This window comes from Anarhichas minor, unplaced genomic scaffold (genome assembly GCF_050575085.1).
Source record: "Anarhichas minor isolate MPS153535 unplaced genomic scaffold, ASM5057508v1 ptg000045l, whole genome shotgun sequence".
Classification (NCBI taxonomy): Eukaryota; Metazoa; Chordata; class Actinopteri; order Perciformes; family Anarhichadidae; genus Anarhichas; species Anarhichas minor.
In genome coordinates, this window is record NW_027466491.1 from 9,035,082 (window position 1) to 9,056,706 (window position 21,625).

At 41.3% G+C, this 21,625-nt stretch overlaps 1 protein-coding gene across 2 annotated transcripts; it reads left to right on the forward strand.

Annotated features, from left to right (window-relative positions):
* The first annotated feature begins 180 nt into the window (after positions 1-180).
* atp5f1c (ATP synthase F1 subunit gamma) lies at positions 181-3,874 on the forward strand. 2 transcript variants are annotated; one of them, XM_076111785.1, is made up of 9 exons: positions 181-268; positions 810-844; positions 1,328-1,459; positions 1,566-1,773; positions 1,992-2,135; positions 2,229-2,293; positions 2,389-2,544; positions 3,232-3,328; positions 3,736-3,874. In XM_076111785.1, the coding sequence occupies exons 1-9, from the start codon at positions 228-230 to the stop codon at positions 3,737-3,739; spliced, it is 882 nt and encodes a 293-aa protein (XP_075967900.1). In that variant the 5' UTR covers positions 181-227; the 3' UTR covers positions 3,740-3,874. The 2 variants fall into 2 exon arrangements, with proteins under 2 accessions (XP_075967900.1, XP_075967901.1); XM_076111786.1 differs by lacking the exon at positions 3,736-3,874 and having other exon boundaries at positions 3,232-3,332.
* The last annotated feature ends 17,751 nt before the right edge of the window (positions 3,875-21,625 follow it).

A 21,625-nucleotide genomic window follows, 5' to 3' on the forward strand; every position in this document is an offset into this window, starting at 1 on the left:
CTTGTAACATAGTATTTCTGCACTGGGAGTATTGCTTCTTTTAACTTCAGTAAAATATCTGAAGACTTCTTTCATTAATTTAAGTGCGAGACATTACGGCTTCGTTCATGCGTTGTGGATCTCACTCTTAACGACATATTTGGGAGCTCCTGAACGCATCATTCGTCCATTTTGCCTTTAGTTTGCGCCTGCGCAGTCGTGCGTGTCTGACCTTCATAGCAGTAACCATGTTCGCCAGGACCAGCGCGTTGGTGTTCTCCCCACAATGGTAAAGTCAAACGCATTTAAATACTTCCACAGCAATATTTACTTGTATGTTATTTGTATGCACATCATGTGATATTTGATTAGAGTAAATGTGTAACTTGTAGTCTGTAAAACGTGCAGTTATTGAATGCAAGGACGTGCTAACGTGGAGGCCGCGGCTAATGAATGACAGCGGTGTGTCTCTGAGTTCAGACAAGCTAATGCTAGCTTAGCTTACTAGCTTAAACAATCTGACATTGTGCGAGAAACCAGTGAAGAGAGTAAACATTTAACCAATGAATGATTTAAAATGATTTTAACTACATTGTCCAACACAGTAATAGAGATATAGCTTGCTAGGGCTAACTGTCAAAGCAGCTACTAAGCTAACTGATGCTAGCACACTTGCAGCGCTAGCTAGCAAACAAAGTGAATGTTTTAAGTTAAAATGAGTCAATGCTAACGTGACATTAGCTGCTGTTAATGTTAGGCTTTGTTATTAATGCTGTAACGTGTTGACAATGCTTGCAGCTGAAGCTTACATGCAGTATTTCTTTCCACAGTGGGCAGGTCAGGAACATGGCTACCTTGAAGGACAGTAAGTACTTTAGCATACTAGCCTCTTAATATGCAAAGACAACAGCATAACAACCTGTTGCAGACCATAAACTCACACTAATAACACACCAGATGCAAAATGGTCTCTGCTAAAATACATTAGTTTACAAGTTTTTAGAGTCTTCAAAACATGGTTTTAATATAATTTTATTAAACCATTGCAATGTTTTACATGCAAAATAATAGATTACAGATAAAACTATCTTAACTAGGTCGCTCCCTCTGTGGTCTATTTTGGTTGAAGGTGATTATGCCGGCAACTGAAGAACAAACCATTTAAAACCCAACAACTTAATAACAGCCGATCTTAGTGATTCACAAAAGGTCATCTCTCAGTAAAGTGTGACTGTTTGCCAGTAATAAAGCATCAAGTTGCCACACAGGTGAATGTAGTTTAATATGCCTTTAACCACATTTGTATCATCAGTTGTCAGACTTAGTAATGTCCTTTTCTTTTCTTTAGTCACCATCCGGTTGAAGTCCATCAAGAACATCCAGAAAATCACAAAGTCCATGAAAATGGTGGCTGCTGCCAAGTATGCTCGTGCTGAGAGGCAGCTGAAGCCAGCCAGAGTGTACGGCGCCAGTGCTCTGGGTATGTACACCTGTCTTGTTGTCTCTCCCTCTGTATTATTTTTATGTGTTTTTTTAAATGTTTTGACACGGGTCTAAGTTTCCACCGTTTCCTCTCTGCTCTCCAGCCCTCTACGAGAAGGCCGACATCCAAGCGCCGGAGGACAAGACCGCCAAGCACTTGATCGTTGGCGTGTCTTCCGACCGTGGACTCTGTGGTGCCATCCACTCCAATGTGGCCAAGGCCATTAAGGCCGAGGTCGCCGTCCTGACCGGCGCTGGCAAGGAGGTCATGGTGATCAATGTGGGAGACAAGCTGAGAGGCATCCTGCAAAGGTACGAATGGAAACATTGATATAATTATAACATTTAATGAAAGACACAGGTTCACTGATGTTGCTGTTTATTTGCGGCAGAAATTTTGTGATATTTATAGTCTTGTGTTAGGTTTAGAATAACTAACTAAGTTGCTAATTAGATGACTTGTAGTTTAGAATAAGTGTTCAGGTGATGATTGAGTTACTGTACCAATAACACCCTCTGTTCCTGATCAGAACTCATAAACAACACATCATTCTGAACTGTAAGGAAATTGGCCGCAAGCCCCCGAGCTTCGGTGACGCTTCAATCGTCGCCAGCGAGCTGCTTGACTGTGGATATGAGTTTGACCAGGGCACCATCATCTTCAACAGGTTCAAGTAAGCTGCTCAGTTTTTACTTTTTCCATGTGGCATGAGCAAAAAACACGACGTCGTCTCGATCATTAAAATTAATCTGTTTCTCTGATGCAGGTCTGTTATCTCATACAAGACGGAGAAGAAGCCGGTGTTTTCCTTAGAGACGATTGCTAACGCAGGTATAGTGTTGTTGTAAAGAACCAAAATGTTTGCACAGATCCTCGGGTGTCTCTTACAGAGAGATACTGAACATCTCGTGTTCCTCCCACGACAGAGAGCATGGGCGTCTATGATGACATTGATGCTGATGTGCTGAGGAACTACCAGGAGTTTGCTCTGGTCAACCTCCTCTACATGGCCATGAAGGAGTCCACCACCGCTGAGCAGAGTGCCAGGATGACCGCTATGGACAACGCCAGCAAGAACGCCTGTAAGAACACATTTTACATTCCCTTCTTTCAGGAGTGTGCTGTTGCTATACATCTCTCATGAGAAAGAATTGGATCTAAAATGAAGTTATCGACTGAAAGTAAATGCATTTATTTAGCCTTTCCAGTCTTCCGACCGCTCAAAGTGCTTTACGCTAGATGTCAACGTTTAACCCGTTCACACACACTTTCATACGCTGATGGCCGAGGCTGCTGTACAAGGATCTGATCTAATGCTCATTCACACACCGATGGCCGTGGGGAGCTGATTTATACCATCATGAGAGAATAGAGGTACCGATACTCACCTGCAGTGTTTGCGAGCAGCCAAGTGCCAATTTATGTGACATGTTCTTGGTCATTGCCACAGTGCCGAGCTTATGTATTTATAGGCTTGTTCGAGATGAGCCCGGCCTGCACAGAACCGATCACAGGCATTCCGGTTAGATTTGTGTCCAACTTGTTGTGACAACAGTTTTCATGTTTCATTTTTATATTTTGAAACGTCCATTATTCAGGTGTAGTGTTTGGTCCTGTATTCAGTGTTAGTTTGATGTGTTCACTTGTCTTCTCGTGGATTATGTCATCACTTTTCACACACACGTTCAGGGCTGCGTTAGATTTTCCTCTTCTGAAGTAAAGTTTAACATTTCGACATCGACTGACGTGTTTGTCTCCCGTCCCTTCAGCTGAGATGATTGACAAGCTGACGCTCACCTTCAACCGTACCAGACAGGCCGTCATCACCAAGGAGCTCATTGAGATCATCTCTGGAGCTGCTGCTCTGTAAGTCTTTTCACTTTCACAGATTTTCCCCCAGCGACTCTCACCCTCTTTCATTATATTCCTCCATCATTATATTCCTCCATCATTCGCCTTTTGAGAGTTATTCTCTGTCCTGCAGAAGATGCTCTCTCACCTATGCATGTCTTTTTATAATGTCCAATATCCATCACCTTGTGTGACTAATTCTCCTCCTCATTCTCTGCTGAACTCAGAACCTGAGGCTTGTTTTAACAGAGGTAACACTGTAGAGAAGACTGTAATGTTTTGTGTACCATTCATTCTTTGATAGAACAGTCTAGATGCCCTTTAGGTTTTAGAGTATCTCCAGAGGTTCATCTTGTCCCATCCAAGTTTAAAGTGCTGTGTGTTCACTTTCTTAACTTTCTTTTATTCTTCTTTCTTTGCAGATAAATGGACGAGATCTTCGTTTCCATTACCTATAGCTATTCAAAGTACTTCAGACACTGTTGTGTCGTCGAGAGTCGATGAATGTTTGTGCTTCTATTTGTAAAATATATGGAGAAAATAAACCTCTTACAGAACCTTCATGCTTTTCAGCCCTGTATCTGTCTTTCCTCACAATAAATACTGATGACTGAGGAATACCAATGTCGATGCTTCACGCTTGTGGAATTCTTTCTCCAAATTTTAAAGGCTCACCAATAAAGTTTGATGTCTTGTCTCTGTAAAATCTGTACATAAGCATAAATACAGCATAAAATGCTGGTGATTGATTAATTTGTCAAAGCACAGAGCTGTCTGACTGTAAGGTTTAAAAAATACACTGACTCTGGAACTGGTAACTTTTAGAGCGGTTGAGTTATCTGCTGATGTGACAGATCCACATCAGTTTCTTTGTCGGTGTCATTAGCCGCTGACTTGGGGCCGTGCATCCCCGGCCTCATGTTGCCTTCCATAACAATTAGTAAGAGTTCAAGACTGACGAATATAGGTTTGAAATTTGGGAAAACAGCCTTTGCATAGTTATCAGGAAAGAGAAGGCCAAATATAATCAATTATCAGTGGTGGAAGAAGCACTTCGAATGAAACTCAATTTAATCCTGATCCTCTATCAGACCATCGGAGAGAAGATGGTCTATTTATAGAGTTATTCTTAATGTGCATCATCGGCGCCACCGGATCGGATTCTGGTGAAATCAGATGAAGTCATGCAGGTTCACCAGAAACTCCTTCAGCTCAGACCGGTCCACCGTGGACAACCAGGAGGGAGGAGAAGAGCTCAGCTCCCGGCAGCAGCAGCATCTCCTTCTCTCTGGGAGTCAACACCGACACCATGCTGCTAGAGACCCAGAACGTATTGCTGGACGCGCTGGAGGGAAGACAGCCTCAGGAGAACCAGGACTGAGAGGGGCAGACTGCAGTAAAATGAAAGGTTTTCTAAAGGGACTCTACCCCTTTTGTCTACAGGATCCGCCAAAATCGACACAAAATGAGTGTCTTGTAATACCACACGTAGAAATAAGCAGAAGTCATGCATTCAAAATTTTACTTTGAAAAAGTGTGAGCTTCAAAATATAGTAAGTACACAAAGTAAAAGTACTGATGATGCAGAAGTTCCCAATTCTATATATATATAGGCTTATAATTAATTTAATTTATATTGATATATTTATATTGATATATTTAACTATATTGATCACAGAAGGGGAAATTTGTCTGCATTTGACCGATCCCTGTATGTAGGGAGCAGTGTGCTGCCAATGACAGGCGGGGAGACATTAGGGGTTCAGTGTCTTGCTCAGGGACACTTAGACACGTCCCAGTCAAGGATCGAACTGATGACCCTGTGGTTATCAGACAACCCTCTTAACCCAGTGAGCCACAGTCGCTATTCTAGTACTTTGTTTTACACATGTAAACTACGCTTTATTTGTTTTTTTTTCTTCCGATCTACTTTGACTTTTTTGTTATGCTATAAAATTACATTTGTTCGATTATACAGTATTTTTCTTGACAAAATTATAGTCATTGTGTAGCATGTTGAAAAAAGTATTTAAAAAAGTCATGAAAAATCATAGCATAGCATGTCAAAAAAAGTCATGAAAAAGTCTTAGTATAGCATGTCGAAAAAAGTCTTAGTATAGCATGTCGAAAAAAGTCTTAGTATAGCATGTCGAAAAAAGTCTTAGTATAGCATGTCGAAAAAAGTCTTAGTATAGCATGTCGAAAAAAGTCTTAGTATAGCATGTCGAAAAAAGTCTTAGTATAGCATGTCGAAAAAAGTCTTAGTATAGCATGTCGAAAAAAGTCATAGTATAGCATGTCGAAAAAAGACAAAAAAGTCATAGTATAGCATGTCGAAAAAAGTCATAGAATACCATGTCGAAAAAAGACAAAAAAGTCATAGTATAGCATGTCGAAAAAAGTCATAGTATAGCATGTCGAAAAAAGTCATAGTATAGCATGTCGAAAAAAGTCATAGTATAGCATGTCGAAAAAAGTCATAGTATAGCATGTCGAAAAAAGTCATAGTATAGCATGTCGAAAAAAGTCATAGTATAGCATGTCGAAAAAAGTCATAGTATAGCATGTCGAAAAAAGTCATAGTATAGCATGTCGAAAAAAGTCATAGTATAGCATGTCGAAAAAAGTCGTAGTATAGCATGTCGAAAAAAGTCGTAGTATAGCATGTCGAAAAAAGACAAAAAAGTCAAAGTATAGCATGTCGAAAAAAGTCATAGTATAGTATGTCGAAAAAAGACAAAAAAGTCATAGTATTGCATGTCGAAAAAAGTCATAGTATAGCATGTCGAAAAAAGTCATAGTATAGCATGTCGAAAAAAGTCATAGTATAGCATGTCGAAAAAAGTCATAGTATAGCATGTCGAAAAAAGTCATAGTATAGTATGTCGAAAAAAGACAAAAAAGTCACAGTATAGCATGTCGAAAAAAGTCATAGTATAGCATGTCGAAAAAAGTCATAGTATAGCATGTCGAAAAAAGTCATAGTATAGTATGTCTAAAAAAAAGACAAAAAAGTCATAGTATAGCATGTCGAAAAAAGTCATAGTATAGTATGTCTAAAAAAAAGACAAAAAAGTCATAGTATAGTGTGCCGAAAAAAAGTCATGAAAAAGTCAAAGGGGCAGACATTCCAGCCTCATATTCACCAAAAAGCGCATTACATCAGCACTGTGGAAGTGTACTGGATATCTACTGTGGGGGCATAAAATGATTATCTCAAAGATGGTGGAACAGCTTTTAAGTGTTTTACCCCTTTTCAGTCATTTTTTGACAACAAGCTTTGCAAATTGGATTTACATCTTCTACTACAACTCCCTGGTTTTGTAGATATCCAAAATGCTCCCACACTACCGATTTAAGGCGCTGTTTTGGCGGACATAAGGCTCAAATGTCCGTTCCCTCTGACATTTTCACAGCTCTTCTTCTCAACGCTTCAGGTAAATGGAACGACTCACACACAAAGCGGTGCACACCACACATCGTGTTACATGACAAGTGAGAGAAGAGATTTCACCGCACATACAAGCAAGGTGACACGCGAGATTTGATTTCACAGGTCAACAAAAGAAATATTTTGTTTCCTTATTATGATTTACTATATGCACAGTTCAGCTTGAGCCATAAAACTATGAAAGTAATAAGGTAATGCAAACCCTCCAATCCCTCTCTGGCGACACCAGTCTTTTTGCGGATCCTGTAGACCTCGGTGTGCTGCTCCAGGACCTTGAGCCCTGAAAAAGGTTGCATCACACACAAAACAAAAACAATATCACTGCCATTGAGATTACAAAACCGCTCAGATTGTATCAATGCAGCACAATGAACTGTTGAACAGCAAAGCTCATATTTGACTATATTTTGATATGATGCTGCAGAGAACTAATGTGAAATTAGAAAAGTTATGCAACATCTAAAAAAGATCAAACTTCTCTTCAAGGGGAACATCCATGAACCTCAGGAACTCTGATCTGAAATGGAAAAAAACAAACATATTATCCTGAAAAACAGGAAATGGGACTGATATCTAGGCTAGTGCACAAAGTTAACAAAAACATGCATTAACATGTTAGTGCAACAAAAGATATTGCAACAAATATGAAATTCTGATAGTAGCAGAGTGCAATATTTATGACCAATGCATCCCTCGCTGTAACTCAACCCAGACTGCAACCAGGGTGGCTTAGTCAAGGGTCAAGTATGCATACAACAATAAAGAAAAGATGATTTTCTGCAGAGATAGTTTAGAATTGTTAAAAGTTAGACGACATTACTTGACTGACATGTGACTTTATTCTGTACTTGTGTTTGTGTTACAGCTGCAACAGTTCCCACAGCCTCACCCTCAGCAACGTTACCGTGACGGAGCACATCCACTAAGTGACAGTGCTTTTATAAACTATAACTTCAGTATCTAGCTAAAGGCAAAACGAACACGTGCGCTGCAAATCATAGCGAACGAGGAAAGGCCATTCATTCACACGAAATGTTCCAAAACTAGCGAGCGGTCTGCTGACTGTCGCCCCCCTCCAAAACACACGTGCGAGGCAAACATTTCGCGGACGTCATGACGTCAGACGCACGATACGAGGGGGAAACTGGCGCATGCGCTTACACTTTTATTACGGTCAGGTTGAGGCAACAAAGTGGTTTTTTTTTCTTTAAATTTAGAGAATCTACAAAAATAGTCGCTATAGGCACTAAAGCAGAGATCCAAATCAGATCATATATAACATATGATACATTTCTTTCAGTGCATAATCTGCTCTGTTGTCATTTATTTTGCAAATTTCGTGAGCAACTGTTCTTGAAAAGAAATGACAAGGCATCTGAGCATGTCCTCTGACCCTTTTGTTCAGATGTAGTCATTGCATTTATACTCGGGGATCAATCAATCATCTCCTCATCATTTGTAGCTTCATCTAACAAGAGGCCCATCGTTTGCAGTTCATTAAGAGTCCACCGGGCGGCGCTGTCTGATAAGAAATGCGAGGTCCGCCGGTCTTCAGCAGCCACCTGCCTGTAAGAGAAACTCGAAGGGACCAGCAGTGTGAAACGGCAACACAACACATTCTTCTATATGACAGAAGGGTTTAGTTCTGGTCAATTGAGCCACTGCATTCAGATTCAGCATCTGATCCGAGTGCAGTCTTTTTGCACAGATCTTGTGGTGTCTCATGTTAATGCTGTTTAGGTTTCTGTCGACAGTTACTGTCAAATAAAGACAGAAAAACAAGACAGAAGGTGGTTGTGGTTTGCATTTATTATTGTTTGTGTGTCCAGAGTGTATGCTTTTGTGCATCTGTGTGTGCATATAGACGTGCGCGCGCGTGTGTGTGCATACATGTCCTGCAGGCCTTGTTTGTCTATTGTATTTGTGCTTGTTATTGTTTACTCCTGAGGGGAGTGGGGAGCGATTGCATCTGAACACTGAAATTACAGCGATGCCAGACTCCGATAAACACAGTCGGAGAGCAGCAGCCTTCCCATCTCCCCCTCGCTGGCGAGGCCCAGCAATCCAACTTCACATGGATGTGGGTGAGGGGAAAAGGGGGGCTTTTTTCATTTTGGAAATTCTGCAGAGCCTATGTCACAATTGTGAAAGCTGAAGCAGATTGTCTGTTTATTTTTGGCTGTTTTTAATATGTATTCTGTGGAAATGTCAGTGGGTCCAGGTGAAAAGAATAACCAGGAAGTCCGTTTAAAAAGCTTGTGCCAGACAGAAACAGCATCGTGGTTTATTGTCAGGATAGTACGAAGTCTGGAGAACAGCAGGTCTCCGCAGTAATAATTGTCTTCTCTGTCTCGATGCTTGGAAGGCAAACAGTAAGTGACGAAATCAGATACTCCACCTGGTATCAGAGCTGTTTTTGAGGCGTGATGATATGAAATAATAGTCTTCGTGGATCCCAACCCCTGTGCTGTGGACTGATGCTATCGGCCTTGGGTCATTTTCCACCCGGCCTGCAAGGAAACAATATAATTTGGCCAAAAAACAACATTAATTATGTAACTTTATACATAATTTGTGTGGTAATTACCTTAAATTATCATTATCTCCATGCTGCATCTTTCCTTATCACTTCATACTGATTTTGAACAAGAACATTAATATCCAAAGTAATCAGTCCGTCATCACCTACTTAGCTACTCAATCTGTGTGTGCTGTTCTCCTCTAGAGTGCTGCAGGAGCGAGTCCTAAAACTCGAAAACGAGTCAGCATTTTTGCACTTTCGGTCTCGAAGTCGATGGGTTTTTGGTTAGATGCCTGAAATAAGGTGTGGGGTAAACACAAGCTTATGAGATTTTAACGTTTTGTTCTATGACATAAAATACTTCTCTGGTGAAATTTGAAGCTTTTTTTTACATTACTTAAAAAAGGAGTTGCTAACAAATGGTTAAATGAAACACCAGTCGGCTCTTTAGCTTAATGGTGGTTAAGTTCTGCTGATCTTCCCGCTTCAAAAATCATAAAAGTGTCGGAAAAAAACCATGTAAGTATCGTTAACGTTGTTTGACACGGAGCTTATTTTCTGAAGAAATACGAATGGAAAAAATTCTCATTTTGGTGAGGGAACCATGTGTGATGCTAACTTCCTGCTTTGGTTAAAACATACATCATCTCTGCAGGACTCTATTAATGCTGCAAAACTCTGTGCACACAACTATGGCAAGCACAGTGGGTCAATGTCGCACCAGAAGTTCTGTGATGGATGTTTACGACGGGCAGTTTGGGTAATAGTTTTACCATTTTCCTGTATTTTCTCTTCCAAGTAAATTAGATTAAACTTTTTCTCTTAACTGACCGTCTCACTGCTTAGGTCGTTTGTTTGTTTTTTACCCGTGGCACCGGCAATGTTTCTGTGCGCTTACATCTCTGCAATTAACTACAATGTTTACATAACCCAAAGGAATGATGGCACAAAACATGGAAATACAAGTTATGTCAAATGTTGAGTGCAGAGAGGAGAAACTGGCTCTCGGGTATTTTGCGATAGCAGGATTCAAACCAGCAGTCAGTTATAAACCACCAGCTAGACTACTTCCAACAAAGCAGAGACAAAAAAACCACAACACACTGTTATTCTTCTTTCATTATGCGTTACGATGAAACTGTGTGTAAAGTGTGTAACTGTAATGTGAGGGTTTGACAGTTGGCGCCCTAATATAATGGCTCCAACAGTGAGTGACTGAAGAAAAAAAAAAAGACAAAATGTGTGTGTGTCTGCATTAAAGGTGTGTGTAAAGGTATAAAGGTGTGTGAGTGTGCAGAACGAGTGAAGACATCTGAACATTGTGTTCGGTGGGGGGGGGGGGCGCCACTGTCGCCGGCGCCACCGCTCTGTATTAGCTTCACCTCGTTATCGTTATCGCCCTCCTCCATTGTGGCATGAAGGGCGGAAAATGATTAGAGGAACAGGTGACAATGGAGGCAGAGATTTCTGCCTTTACCCGGGGCAGCGCCTCTGTCAGGTACAGCGGCGTTACGCTCAAAAGAAAAGAAGAGGGGGCGCCGCACAAAAGAGCTCCTTTCTTGCTTTAAAACACTCACGTCTTCTTCGGGAGCGCAGAATGGGTGTTCGTTGGGGGCCAATTGACTTCCTCCATCCTTCTCTCAGGTTATCACAGAGAGGAAGATGAGAGCTCTGAGAGGGGAAGAAAGACTTTTCTACTCCTCCTCTTCGCTCTTAACTCCCTTCTTTTTTTTTTCCTGATCCGGGAGGGTAGGGAAAAAAAAGAAGGTAAAGATAGCGACGAAGGAGGGGAAGACAGGAAGCGAGGCCGAGGCTCTTTCCCACGGCGACGTCTGCTTCGCGACATGGACTCTGATGTAGTAACGCCAGGGCATTATCTCATTCAACCCCCCTCTTCCTTCTTATCTCAATGCGTCCCCCTCGCTCTTTTCTCCTCCCTCCCCCCCCCCAGCCTTACACAAAGCTATCAGCTCTGTGGACTTTTCTGACTATTTATGTCGGACAAGGTCAGGATCGTTTAAACCGCTCTGCCTCTCTCAGCCCCTGCAGATGAGATAGCGCGGGAAAGGAGGGAGAAACGATCGATTCCTGCCGCCACGCAGATTTATTCCCCTCCTCCCCCCCGCCTCTTTCTTCTCCCTCATTCTCCCCCAATAGGGTTTTTTTTTTTGCACAGATCCAGGAGGGAGGGTCGCCATTGCCATTCGACGCCACCAGGCTCATCAGTCTCTTTAACACCCCGTGGCGTTTTAAAATACAGTAGCAAGCCCTTAAACTGGGCCACTTTTCTCCCGGTCCAAATGAGCGGCGTCCTCCCATCAATCTGAGCGGCTCGGGGTTTCAGAGGGCCGTGAATGGTGAGGCCTGTTGGGAGGAAGAGATTTAGACGGGGGAAGTGGCGGTTTGTATCATTCACATGGGGGTGTTTTACAAATGAAGCGGGGCACTTACTCAGGCTGAAGGCTTGATTGTGAAGTGGGCTGGGAAGGGGGTTTACATGGGTTTTTCTAAAGGCCAATAAAGACCCTGATATTTAGGGTTCAAAGCGGCTGTTAGCTGATATTTAGTGCAACTGTTCAGTATCTGTGACATGGTAATCCTCATGTCAGTCAGCTCCTTTAGTAACATGTCCTCTTTTCTTCAGATATCTTGGTAGTTCTGCTCAGATTTAGTTTTTGCATGTGGTGTTTTTGGTCTGTTTAGCCATCAAAAGAGATCCTCCAGGGTCCGCTATACAACAAGCACAATGAGTGTAACCTGATCGCCCGTGGTAGCCAAGCTAGCTAGAGCTAGCCCTGGTGTTACTACACTGTCAGCACAAAGACCACAATGAGCTGAAGGTTTGACATTGTCATTAAAATTGGGAGAATCCTATTGGTAGAAAATCCTAAGTCAATAAGCAGGAAGTTGAACAAATAAAGTAACCTTTGACTTCTCTTCATTATTCACTGATGCGAGTCAGAGATCTGGAACCAGGAAGACTGATCCTCCAATATATTTCCTTACCGAAAACTTCTGTTACAGACCACCTTGGTAGCCAAAGGTAGCCACACAACCACAACGTCCCGGGTTCGATACCGGCCTTGGCACCTTTGTTGCACGTCATGCCCTCTCGCTCCCATTTCTACACTGTCAAACAAAGGCACATTGACAAAATACTCCTCCTAAAACTCCTGATACACATTAGGGGGGACAAATAAAAAGTACAACACTGCACACGACTGTTCTTGGTGATTTCTGTGTTTTTAGAAGAGGTAGCCAGCTATGCGACCAAGAAAGTATAGCCTACAGTATACGGATACCTTCAACCGCTCTGTTGCTCTTGTGAACTCTTGCCTCTAGTCATGAACACTGAAAAAAACACCAAATATTTACATTTAAGAAGCTGGATCCAGTCTTCATTTTTTTGCATTTATGCTTAAGAAATTACTTAAAACGATTATCAAAATAGTTGCAGATTAATGTGTGTGCTTCACCTCTCATTTCTTTAAACATATTACAGTTTTCATGCAAAGTGTTGCCCCAAAAAAATCCTAAATATTGTAGTGTTTTTAAATCTTGTCTGGGCAGAAATAATCATAATCATTTGCGACCGCAGGACACTGAAACTCTCCTTTGAAAGCCAGGATGCCAACAGTAAAACCCATTCATCCGTACATGTGTGGAATCTGATCAAAACATCTCATTACATTCAGCTCATATCGAGGGTTTCTCAAAGACAGCCGGTGAAGCTGGCACTCGCTTTGTCTGAGCGAGTGTGTTTTGTTTGTGAGAATACTTACATATGTCTTCTTCACTGTGTGTGCGTGTGTGTGTGTGTGTGTGTGTGTGTGTGTGTGTGTGTGATACCCTGCCACTCATGTCTTGGGTTACTGTGTTTCTGGCTGAATGATAGATGGCTCAGCCCAACCTCAGAGCCCCGATCCTGAGCTGCCGGACAACATGTCACTGCCAGTTTCCGCCCAACTGAGTGTGTGTGTGTTTGAATATGAGGATGCCAATGATTCTGTGTGTGTGTGTGTGTGTGTGTGTGTCTGTCCGGTTCCGACCCCCCACTGCAACAGGATAGGTGGGTGAGGATGGCCTGGCAGTGTGTGTGTGTGTGTGTGCAGTGTGAAGTGCCTGAGGTCCGTGTCCCGCTGAGTGTGGCGGCCCCAGCCCTTTCCTGTCCAGACCACACGTCTAACCAAAACCCAATGTGTGTTTAGGTGTGTGTGTGTGTGTGTGTGTGTGTGTGTGTGTGTGTGTCCAGGACACTCATTCATAATTCCATTTGAGGCTGCAACTATTTTCCTCATCGTTTCATCTATTTAAAAGTCTTGTTTTCTGATTATTTGATGAATGATTTAATCTGTAAAATGTAAAAGAATGTGAGGAAAATGCAGAAAGTGACGTTTTTAAAAATTGCTTGTTTTGTTCAACCAAACAATTCAAGTTTCCAGAGTGACATTGATTTATCTATTGATGATTTTTTTTGTTCTAATGAATCAATTAATTGTCACCATTAGCCTGAGGTGACATCTTTAAATTGCTTGTTTTGTCTGACCAACAGTCCAAAAAAGATAAACAAGAGCAGTAAATCCTCATATTTGACGTCCTAAAACAAGCAATTAAATGCTTCATTAATTAGATCGTGTGATACAATCGATTCAGCTACTAAATGGACTTTGTGGTGAGATTTCTTTTTGATGTCAGACGTTGCTACCGGGGTCAAAAACTAAATCTCTACCTTAACTTTTAAACCAACGTGAGTTGGTTTTTAGATTAAGTATGTTTTGCGGAATACAGTCAGATTTGGTGATATATTTTAATAACGGATTAAAGAAACAATTATTTTTTTACAAGACAGTATCAGACAAAAGAATTCAGTGACAATAATATATATTATAATTCATCTTTGTTTGTTGTGCGTTTTGTCTCCTTTTTGGCAAATAAATTACACAAAATACGAGTGTGGAGAGAGAGTATAACTTTTTGTATGAAATGATGAAAGAGGTGCTGGATTATTTACACAATATTATCATGTGTGTATTATTCCCATGATAATAATGAGGTTATTGTCAGTACCGGTATCGTGACACAGCATCTCTTAAGAAGTCCATCTTCTCATGTCTCCTTGTCTCAGCTCATCCGTCCATCAGCCTTTCCCATCTGAGATTTGACGTGTTATTATTGATCTTTCATATTATTCAATAACTGCATTGTGGGACACAATCGAAAGCTCCAGAGCAGCTGATAAATGGACTTTGTGGCGATTTGTTTTTGTCAAGTGATGGAAAGAATTTTCAACTCGATAACTTTTTAAACCAACATGCATGAAAAGCCCTTAAAAAGTGTTAAAAATAAAGAAGAAGACAACTCTGACTGTTGAGGGAGACCATGTGAAATGATCAACAGCTGCAAGAAGAGCCACTAAATGGACCTGGTGGTGACAAGTTGAGGAATGAACTTTAAGGATTTGTGCATAATAAACTCTCTTAAAGATTTAAACAAATAACAGGTTGTCAGAAAGTGAGTCAATGATTAAATTGATCTCCTCCTTTACCTTTATCCAATAACATAACTTAAAAAACGTTTTTATTCCGGTTCTTCGGCCTCCTGTTCTTGCGCACCAACTTCTCCAATCTGTGACTTTTTCTTAAAATTGAGATTTCGCAGCAGATACCAGACAAACGAACGGCACCCAGAGGAGAAGGAAAAAGAAGTAGCCCCCCCCCCCCCCTCCTCTTCCTCCCTATTCTTCCTCCCTCTCTCCAGTGCTGCCAGCAGACAGTGTGTTTCTCAGTGTAGTGGAGATTATAGCCGGGAATGACAAGCACGCCGTCTGATACCATATCCGCTCTGAATTACAGATCAGCCCTTTTTAAATGATATTTTAAATACTTGCTGCAGGCTGCGAGTTTTCACAGGGTCTTATTTCATTGTTATTATACTAGTACCATATTTTTGTTAGAAAATCAGTGTTGGCGCTTATTTAAATGAGGGAGAGTGGAAGCCGATATACACTCCAGTGTGTTATTTTACTGTGCCACTTTGGAAAATCCCCCCCCCCCCCCCACCCTCCCCTCCCCGCTATACTTCTCACATACACCCACCACCTCCCTTCTTTTTTGTGTGTGTTCTTGGTGGGAATTAAAAGGGAGCACTGTGAAGAGGACAAAAGAGAAAGGACAAATTGTAATTAGTTTGATTTTGTGTGTGTAGTGCGCTTGGCTGTGAGGTTGGTGAAGCCCATTAAGGGTTAGATTCCCACACAGAAAGAAGACTGCGGCTTTGATTACCTCTCTCATGTGTTGGAGGAGGAAGAGGAGGAGAGAGGAAGGGGGGAGGGGGGGGGGGGGAGGGGGGGGCAGTTTGCTCCAAAACCGGGTGTGCGGATTTGACTTGAATTGTTTCACCGTCGCTCATTTTGATCATTGAATTCAAATATGGGATGGCAAAAATGCCCCTTTATTTTTCCTTTTCTTTAAAACAAAAAAATGGAGACAGGCAGGTCAGGATTTAGAGGAAGAGGAAGAAGAGGAGGTGCAGTACGCGCGGCGGCATGCTGGGTGGCGCTGTTGCCCCAGCGATGCTCCTGCTCTCTTCTTCTTCTTTTTTTTGGGATTAAAGGTCCCTCGGTTTCAGTCGAAGGCTCTGAGCTCTTTGTGCTTTGACGTTTCATGATGGGATTCTCTGGAGAGCAGAGGATGGAGAACGACACTCCTTCCCCCTCTAACCCTCTCTCTCTCTCTCTCTCTCTCTCTCTCTCTCACCCTCTCTCTCTCCCTCTCTCCCCCTCTGCCTCGCTCTCATGCCGGAATACACCCTAACCTTGACATATTGAGAATGAAAACGACGGTTCCACATCCCATGCTCGCTTGTTGACAGCGTTAACACTCTTTTCATGTGTGTTTTGATAGCTGAAAATGAACCATATTAGAGTGTTATGAGAAATTATGTTTAGTGTGTGTGTGTGTGTGTGTGAGAGAGGACATGCACCGCCTTACGTGAGTCTGTATGTCCACATAACTCAATTGTTTAGACAGAAAATCATTTTTGGTTTGCTCCCACGCTCTTAATTCATGTGCACACACACATACACACACACACACACACACACACACACGCACACTCAGCACTAATTGTGCTCCTTGTTTGTTTATTGGGTCTGAGAGAAAAGTATGTAAAATAGGCCCAGGGGAGGGAAAATATAGCCAGTGGGGCTAAACTAACAATTTTAACCCCTCCCAACCTCTGTCTCACCCCTCCTGACAGCTGTCTCACCCCTCTTACCCCTGTCTCACCCTTCTATTTCTTGTCTCACCCCGTTCTCATATTCATATACCCTCCACACTGTTGTCACCCCTCCTGCATGCCCAGTGTACACTATATCGTCCTCAAGCAGACTGCTGTGTGTGTGATTTTAAAATTGCATGCGTTGCATGTGTATTGTTGAACACATTTGATGTGAGGGTTCGGCTGATCTGGGTGTTTGAAGGCTCTTATGATACTGATATGTTTTGGAATGAAGCGGCTGGAAGATGAATAATATTGACCTTTTTCACACCAAGCAAAGGCATTGATTCTAAAAACTCTAAACAGAACTGCAGACTCACCCATGAAGAAGACACGGACATCAGTAATAACTCCCGTAGTTGTTGCATTAATTAACGTATTGTTCTTGCAATAACTCATGCATGAGATACTACTAATTCCAGTACATCCCTGATAATTAATGAAGTACAACATGAATTAATTCATGTTTTTTTTCATGCATTAAGTCATTTGCTAAATTTTAGCTAAATTATTTAGCTAAATAAATACATGCTGCAGGATGCATCAATACCACTGCAAATCTAATTACCTTGAGCTGCATTTATCACAGTAACCATTAAGATACTGGTGGGAATGTGCAGGTAATACTAACACTTACTCTCACATCGATATTTGATGCTAATATTGGTGCTAATGCTAAAACAAGTCTACTGTACTACTAATGTTAACAGCAATACAAAGATTATTATGCAACAGTTAATGCTAAGGCTTATACTGACAATAGTACCACTATTAATAGTAGTACTTATAGTTATTGCAAAGCTAATACTTCAATAATAGTGTGTAAATTCTTTGCAGAATCAATCAGTCACACTGCGTCTATGCTTCATCACATAATATCAGAAGCGGCTGACTGATCTGTTTTTAAACTGCTGGTCTGAGGCTGAGTAATACAGCGAGTACACAGACAGTAGAAACAGACCATGTTCAACTCTAACCGCTGGCTCTAATGATGCTTACTTCCCTCTTATGTGTGTGTGTGTGTGTGTGTCGTGTGTATCATGTGTGTTTTCCCGTCAGTGTTTATGGCATATTTGAAGCTGTGGCCCCTCCTTGCCCTTATGAGAACCATTATAAACTACAAAGGTATGAGAAGATATTGTTTGTGTCTGTTTGGAGTGTGTTTGTGTGTGTGTGTGTGTGTGTGTGGAGACAAACACAAAGCATTCATAGCGCCTTATGCAACATTCAGTCAACGCTTCATTAGTCGCCTGGTTTTGAAAATGAAGCATGTCTCATCGTGGTGAAATGAGTTTGAGTCTCTAAATGTGAGACAGAGTTGAGTGTTTTGTTTTTCTTCGGTGGTAATGTGTGGGTGAATTTAGTTGAAGTCTGACAGTAGAAAGGTTAGAAGTCCACTCATTTTAAACATGTGCTGCTGATATCTTTCTCACATGCTAGAACTTGTACGTTTTCCAACAGTTTTAACAATAGAATTAAACACATTTAATCATTTTTAGGGTAGAAAAGTGTCTAAATCAGCATTTACGTCACCAAAACCTTCTTCTTTACGTTCATTGATAACATTCTCAGGATAATAGCTCAACATTACTGGCTAATATCTGATATACAACGTGTCCTCATACAACGGCTTCGTAGGATATCTAACGGAAAGTTTTTCCTTATTTTTTGTGCGTTTTCCTACCGAAAAAACAGAAACACAAGTCAATATCCACTTGTTACTTAAATACAGTCTGTTCAAATAAACTTCCATCTTCACAGGAAATAACTTCGCTAGGTTTCGGCAACAAAACGACTCGGTGAGGTTGAGGAGAGGGTCGTGGTTTGGGTTAAAATAACTACGGAAGTTACGTGATAAATAAATAAATGTTGTGACTTCTGGTTACACGAACAGCGGATTCCTGGATGAAAGTCCTGTGTATGTTCGCTATGACGTGAAATAAAACTGATTTTGTGGGATACATATGAATTACCGTGCACTACTTTTTGTAGGGTTAGCTACAAACAGTGCATGTGAACAACCTGGTGCATGTGACTCATCCATTGATTTCATACGTGACTTGATTTGTGTGAACGCTGAACATCAGCAAACACATTATTGCATCAAATAAGGCAGACTCTTCCCTTTCCCCACCACCTTGCCTCACTCTCGTCACACCATTTCAATTTCCTTTCCTCCTTCCCTTCTCCTCTTATGCTCCGTCAATCTGCAGCCGTCCTCTCACCTCTCCCTCAACTCCTGCTCCGAGGTTTCATTTTCCTTCCTCGAGACTCCATTTTCTCTCTGTCCTTTTACTTCCTCTCCTTTCCTCATGAAGATAAGGGATGACTCCACATGCATGGACATTGACACACACAAAACAGGGAAATGATTAAAGATGTCTACTGTACATGAACTGATACTCGGGTTGAACCAGCACATAGATGCTGGTTTTTTCTCTCTCCGATTGAAGCTATGGATCGCCTCAAGGTCTGAAATGAAAACCCATTAAATCAGACATTTTTCCACTTTCACTTGCATATTGTCACGGCTGGGTGAGAACTTGAATTTTGAAAACCTTGTTTTAAGGTTTACCAAAATGTATTTTCAGGGTTCAGTAGAAGTAGAATCCCGAATTTGCTGAAATTTGATCAACCATACTGAGAAGCAGAGAACATGCAACTCTGACTCCGACGAAATTCAATTCACTGTCAAACGTAAACGATTTTATCATTTATATTTTGGTGGATGTGTAATTCTTGTGCACATTTTTTCTTCTACTCCACAAAGTGTTTGATTTGATTGAATACAAACCTGTGTTATGACGTCTTCAACACTTGACCAAGACAAAGATCTCTTCCTCACCTTAACGAAGTGTTTCGATGTTGCCTAAACACACCATAAATAAATCAACAAACCATAAAGTCTTAATTCATGCATTAGTTGCTATAAATAAACAACAAGTCAAAGAATTGAATATGTTGTCAGTGAATATTTTGCTTGTACATTCAGAACATTCTGCGACAAACAATTCTCCGTTTTTATACGTCCTTATTATGTTTCTGTCAAAGCGTAGTTGATGTTGCAAATTCAAATTCACAGCGTATAAAAGTAACTTTGAGGAGATGTGTCACCCTTCAGGTAAAGGTGTGAAAATGAGCAAAGATGGATAACAGAAGAATTTGGTGTTATTGATACATTTTGCTCGGATGGCAATAGTGGGAATTAAATATTTTTTTTTAATCAAATTTGTCATGAAATTTGGTTCAGATATTCATGAAATATAAAATACCTGCATAACTAATGACATTCCCATCAGCCAGTGTCCGGTGCTAATTAGCAAATGTTAGCATGCTAACACGCTAAACTGGTGGTGAACATGGTAAACATTACTCCTGCTGAACATCAGCGTGTTGACATGTGGGAATGTTAGCTTTCTGACCTCACGTATAATATAGTCAGTCAACAGAAGCAAAATAAGCAACAATACGGATGATAATGATAATACGGAAGAAATCATTTACTCACATGTGTGGAAGATGCCAGCGTTGCTTTAATCAGCTGTGCAACAATTCTATAATCAAATAAAATGTATTTATTGTTATATATGTGGAAGGACATTCTTTCGCCCCACAGAGCTTTTAAGAAGGTAAATATTCAGAGCTGGAAGCTGTTTGTTCCCACACTCACTCACCTTTTCCCACCGCGTCAGTGTGTGAAGTCCAAATGAAACAAAGATATTCATGGCTCCTCTCCATGAGCTATAAAGGCCTGGACCTCCTGCCCTGGCCATTCAATTAGCCACAGTGGCCAGTGTGTGTGTGTGTGTGTGTGTGTGTGTGAGTGCAAACTATTGCCCTGTCTGAGCAGCCAACCTCAACTAAGGGCCAGGCTCAAACAGCGGCTTAAAGCTAACCAGGTCACAGCTGATGGTGTGAGAACCGAGGCTGTGCTCACTTTAGTGTGTGTGTGTGTGTGTGTGTGGAGAAGAGAGAAAGAGCTCAAATCACCACCTTAAACCTTCTATATGTCAGTGTTTCAAACCAGCTTCCCATGATGTCACTCACAGGTCGAGGAGGTGTCGACCTCAAGTTTACTCGTGTGGGTTCAGTTCATTTTCACCTTTTTTTTTTTTTTGGGAGCAGGAAGCGGCGCTGCGTACGTGCTGGTCCCGACGATGCAGCCACGTCTTTCAGCAGCGTATGAGCCTGTTTTCAGAGGCAGTCATGCTACACTGATTTTCTGCTGTAGTTGTTGAGAAATCAGAGTCCACTTCTGTTGAATCGCTCCCTCCTAACGCTGACGCATAAAGGCTTTAACCTGTTTAACCTTCCGCTGCATGACAGGGGGTAATAGTGCATTCACAGGGAGGGGAAGTTTATATATTGTTGGCAACATCAGTGCAAAACACAACCTTAATGTATTGGTTTTGTTTGTTTTACTTTTGAATCACCCTCTTTGGCGAAGAATGAAGGGAAATTCATCAGTGAAAATGATAATTAATTTATGTTTTAGTTCATTAATTCCCTATGCGCTCGTTTGCTTGTCATGGTGACTTTTGAGACCTTGAAGGCTTAGTAGTAGTAGAGAGTGGCTGATGTCTCCTCTCCTTTGATTGCACTATTGACACATTCCGGTCCCGTACACGTTCAGTTCACCGTTTCACCAAAAAACACGAGTGTTCATGCACAATACTGCTTATTTATAATAGTTTCAAGTAGCTAAGAGAGGTCCCTTCCTAAGGCACTTCTACCACTACGACAAAAAGTAGGAAAAAAAAGTTTGTACCAGGGAGAAGTAAACAAAAACCACCTGCGCATCAAACCAGGAATGTTCTTCCTGATGTCACTGCCAACTTTACCCAGAATTTAGTCATTTATTCCAGAGAAATTAAACGACTCCCTTCTTATCTCCGTAAAGCACCTTTCCAGACATCAGATGTTCAAGCAGCAAATATAAAAATCTTTTTGTCCATAGTTTGAATCACTAGACTTAAAACAGACTTTTACTGGTAATGAAATCACCTCACACTGTTACTTTAACAAACCATGTGACAAACCGCCGTCCTCTTCCTCTGTGACA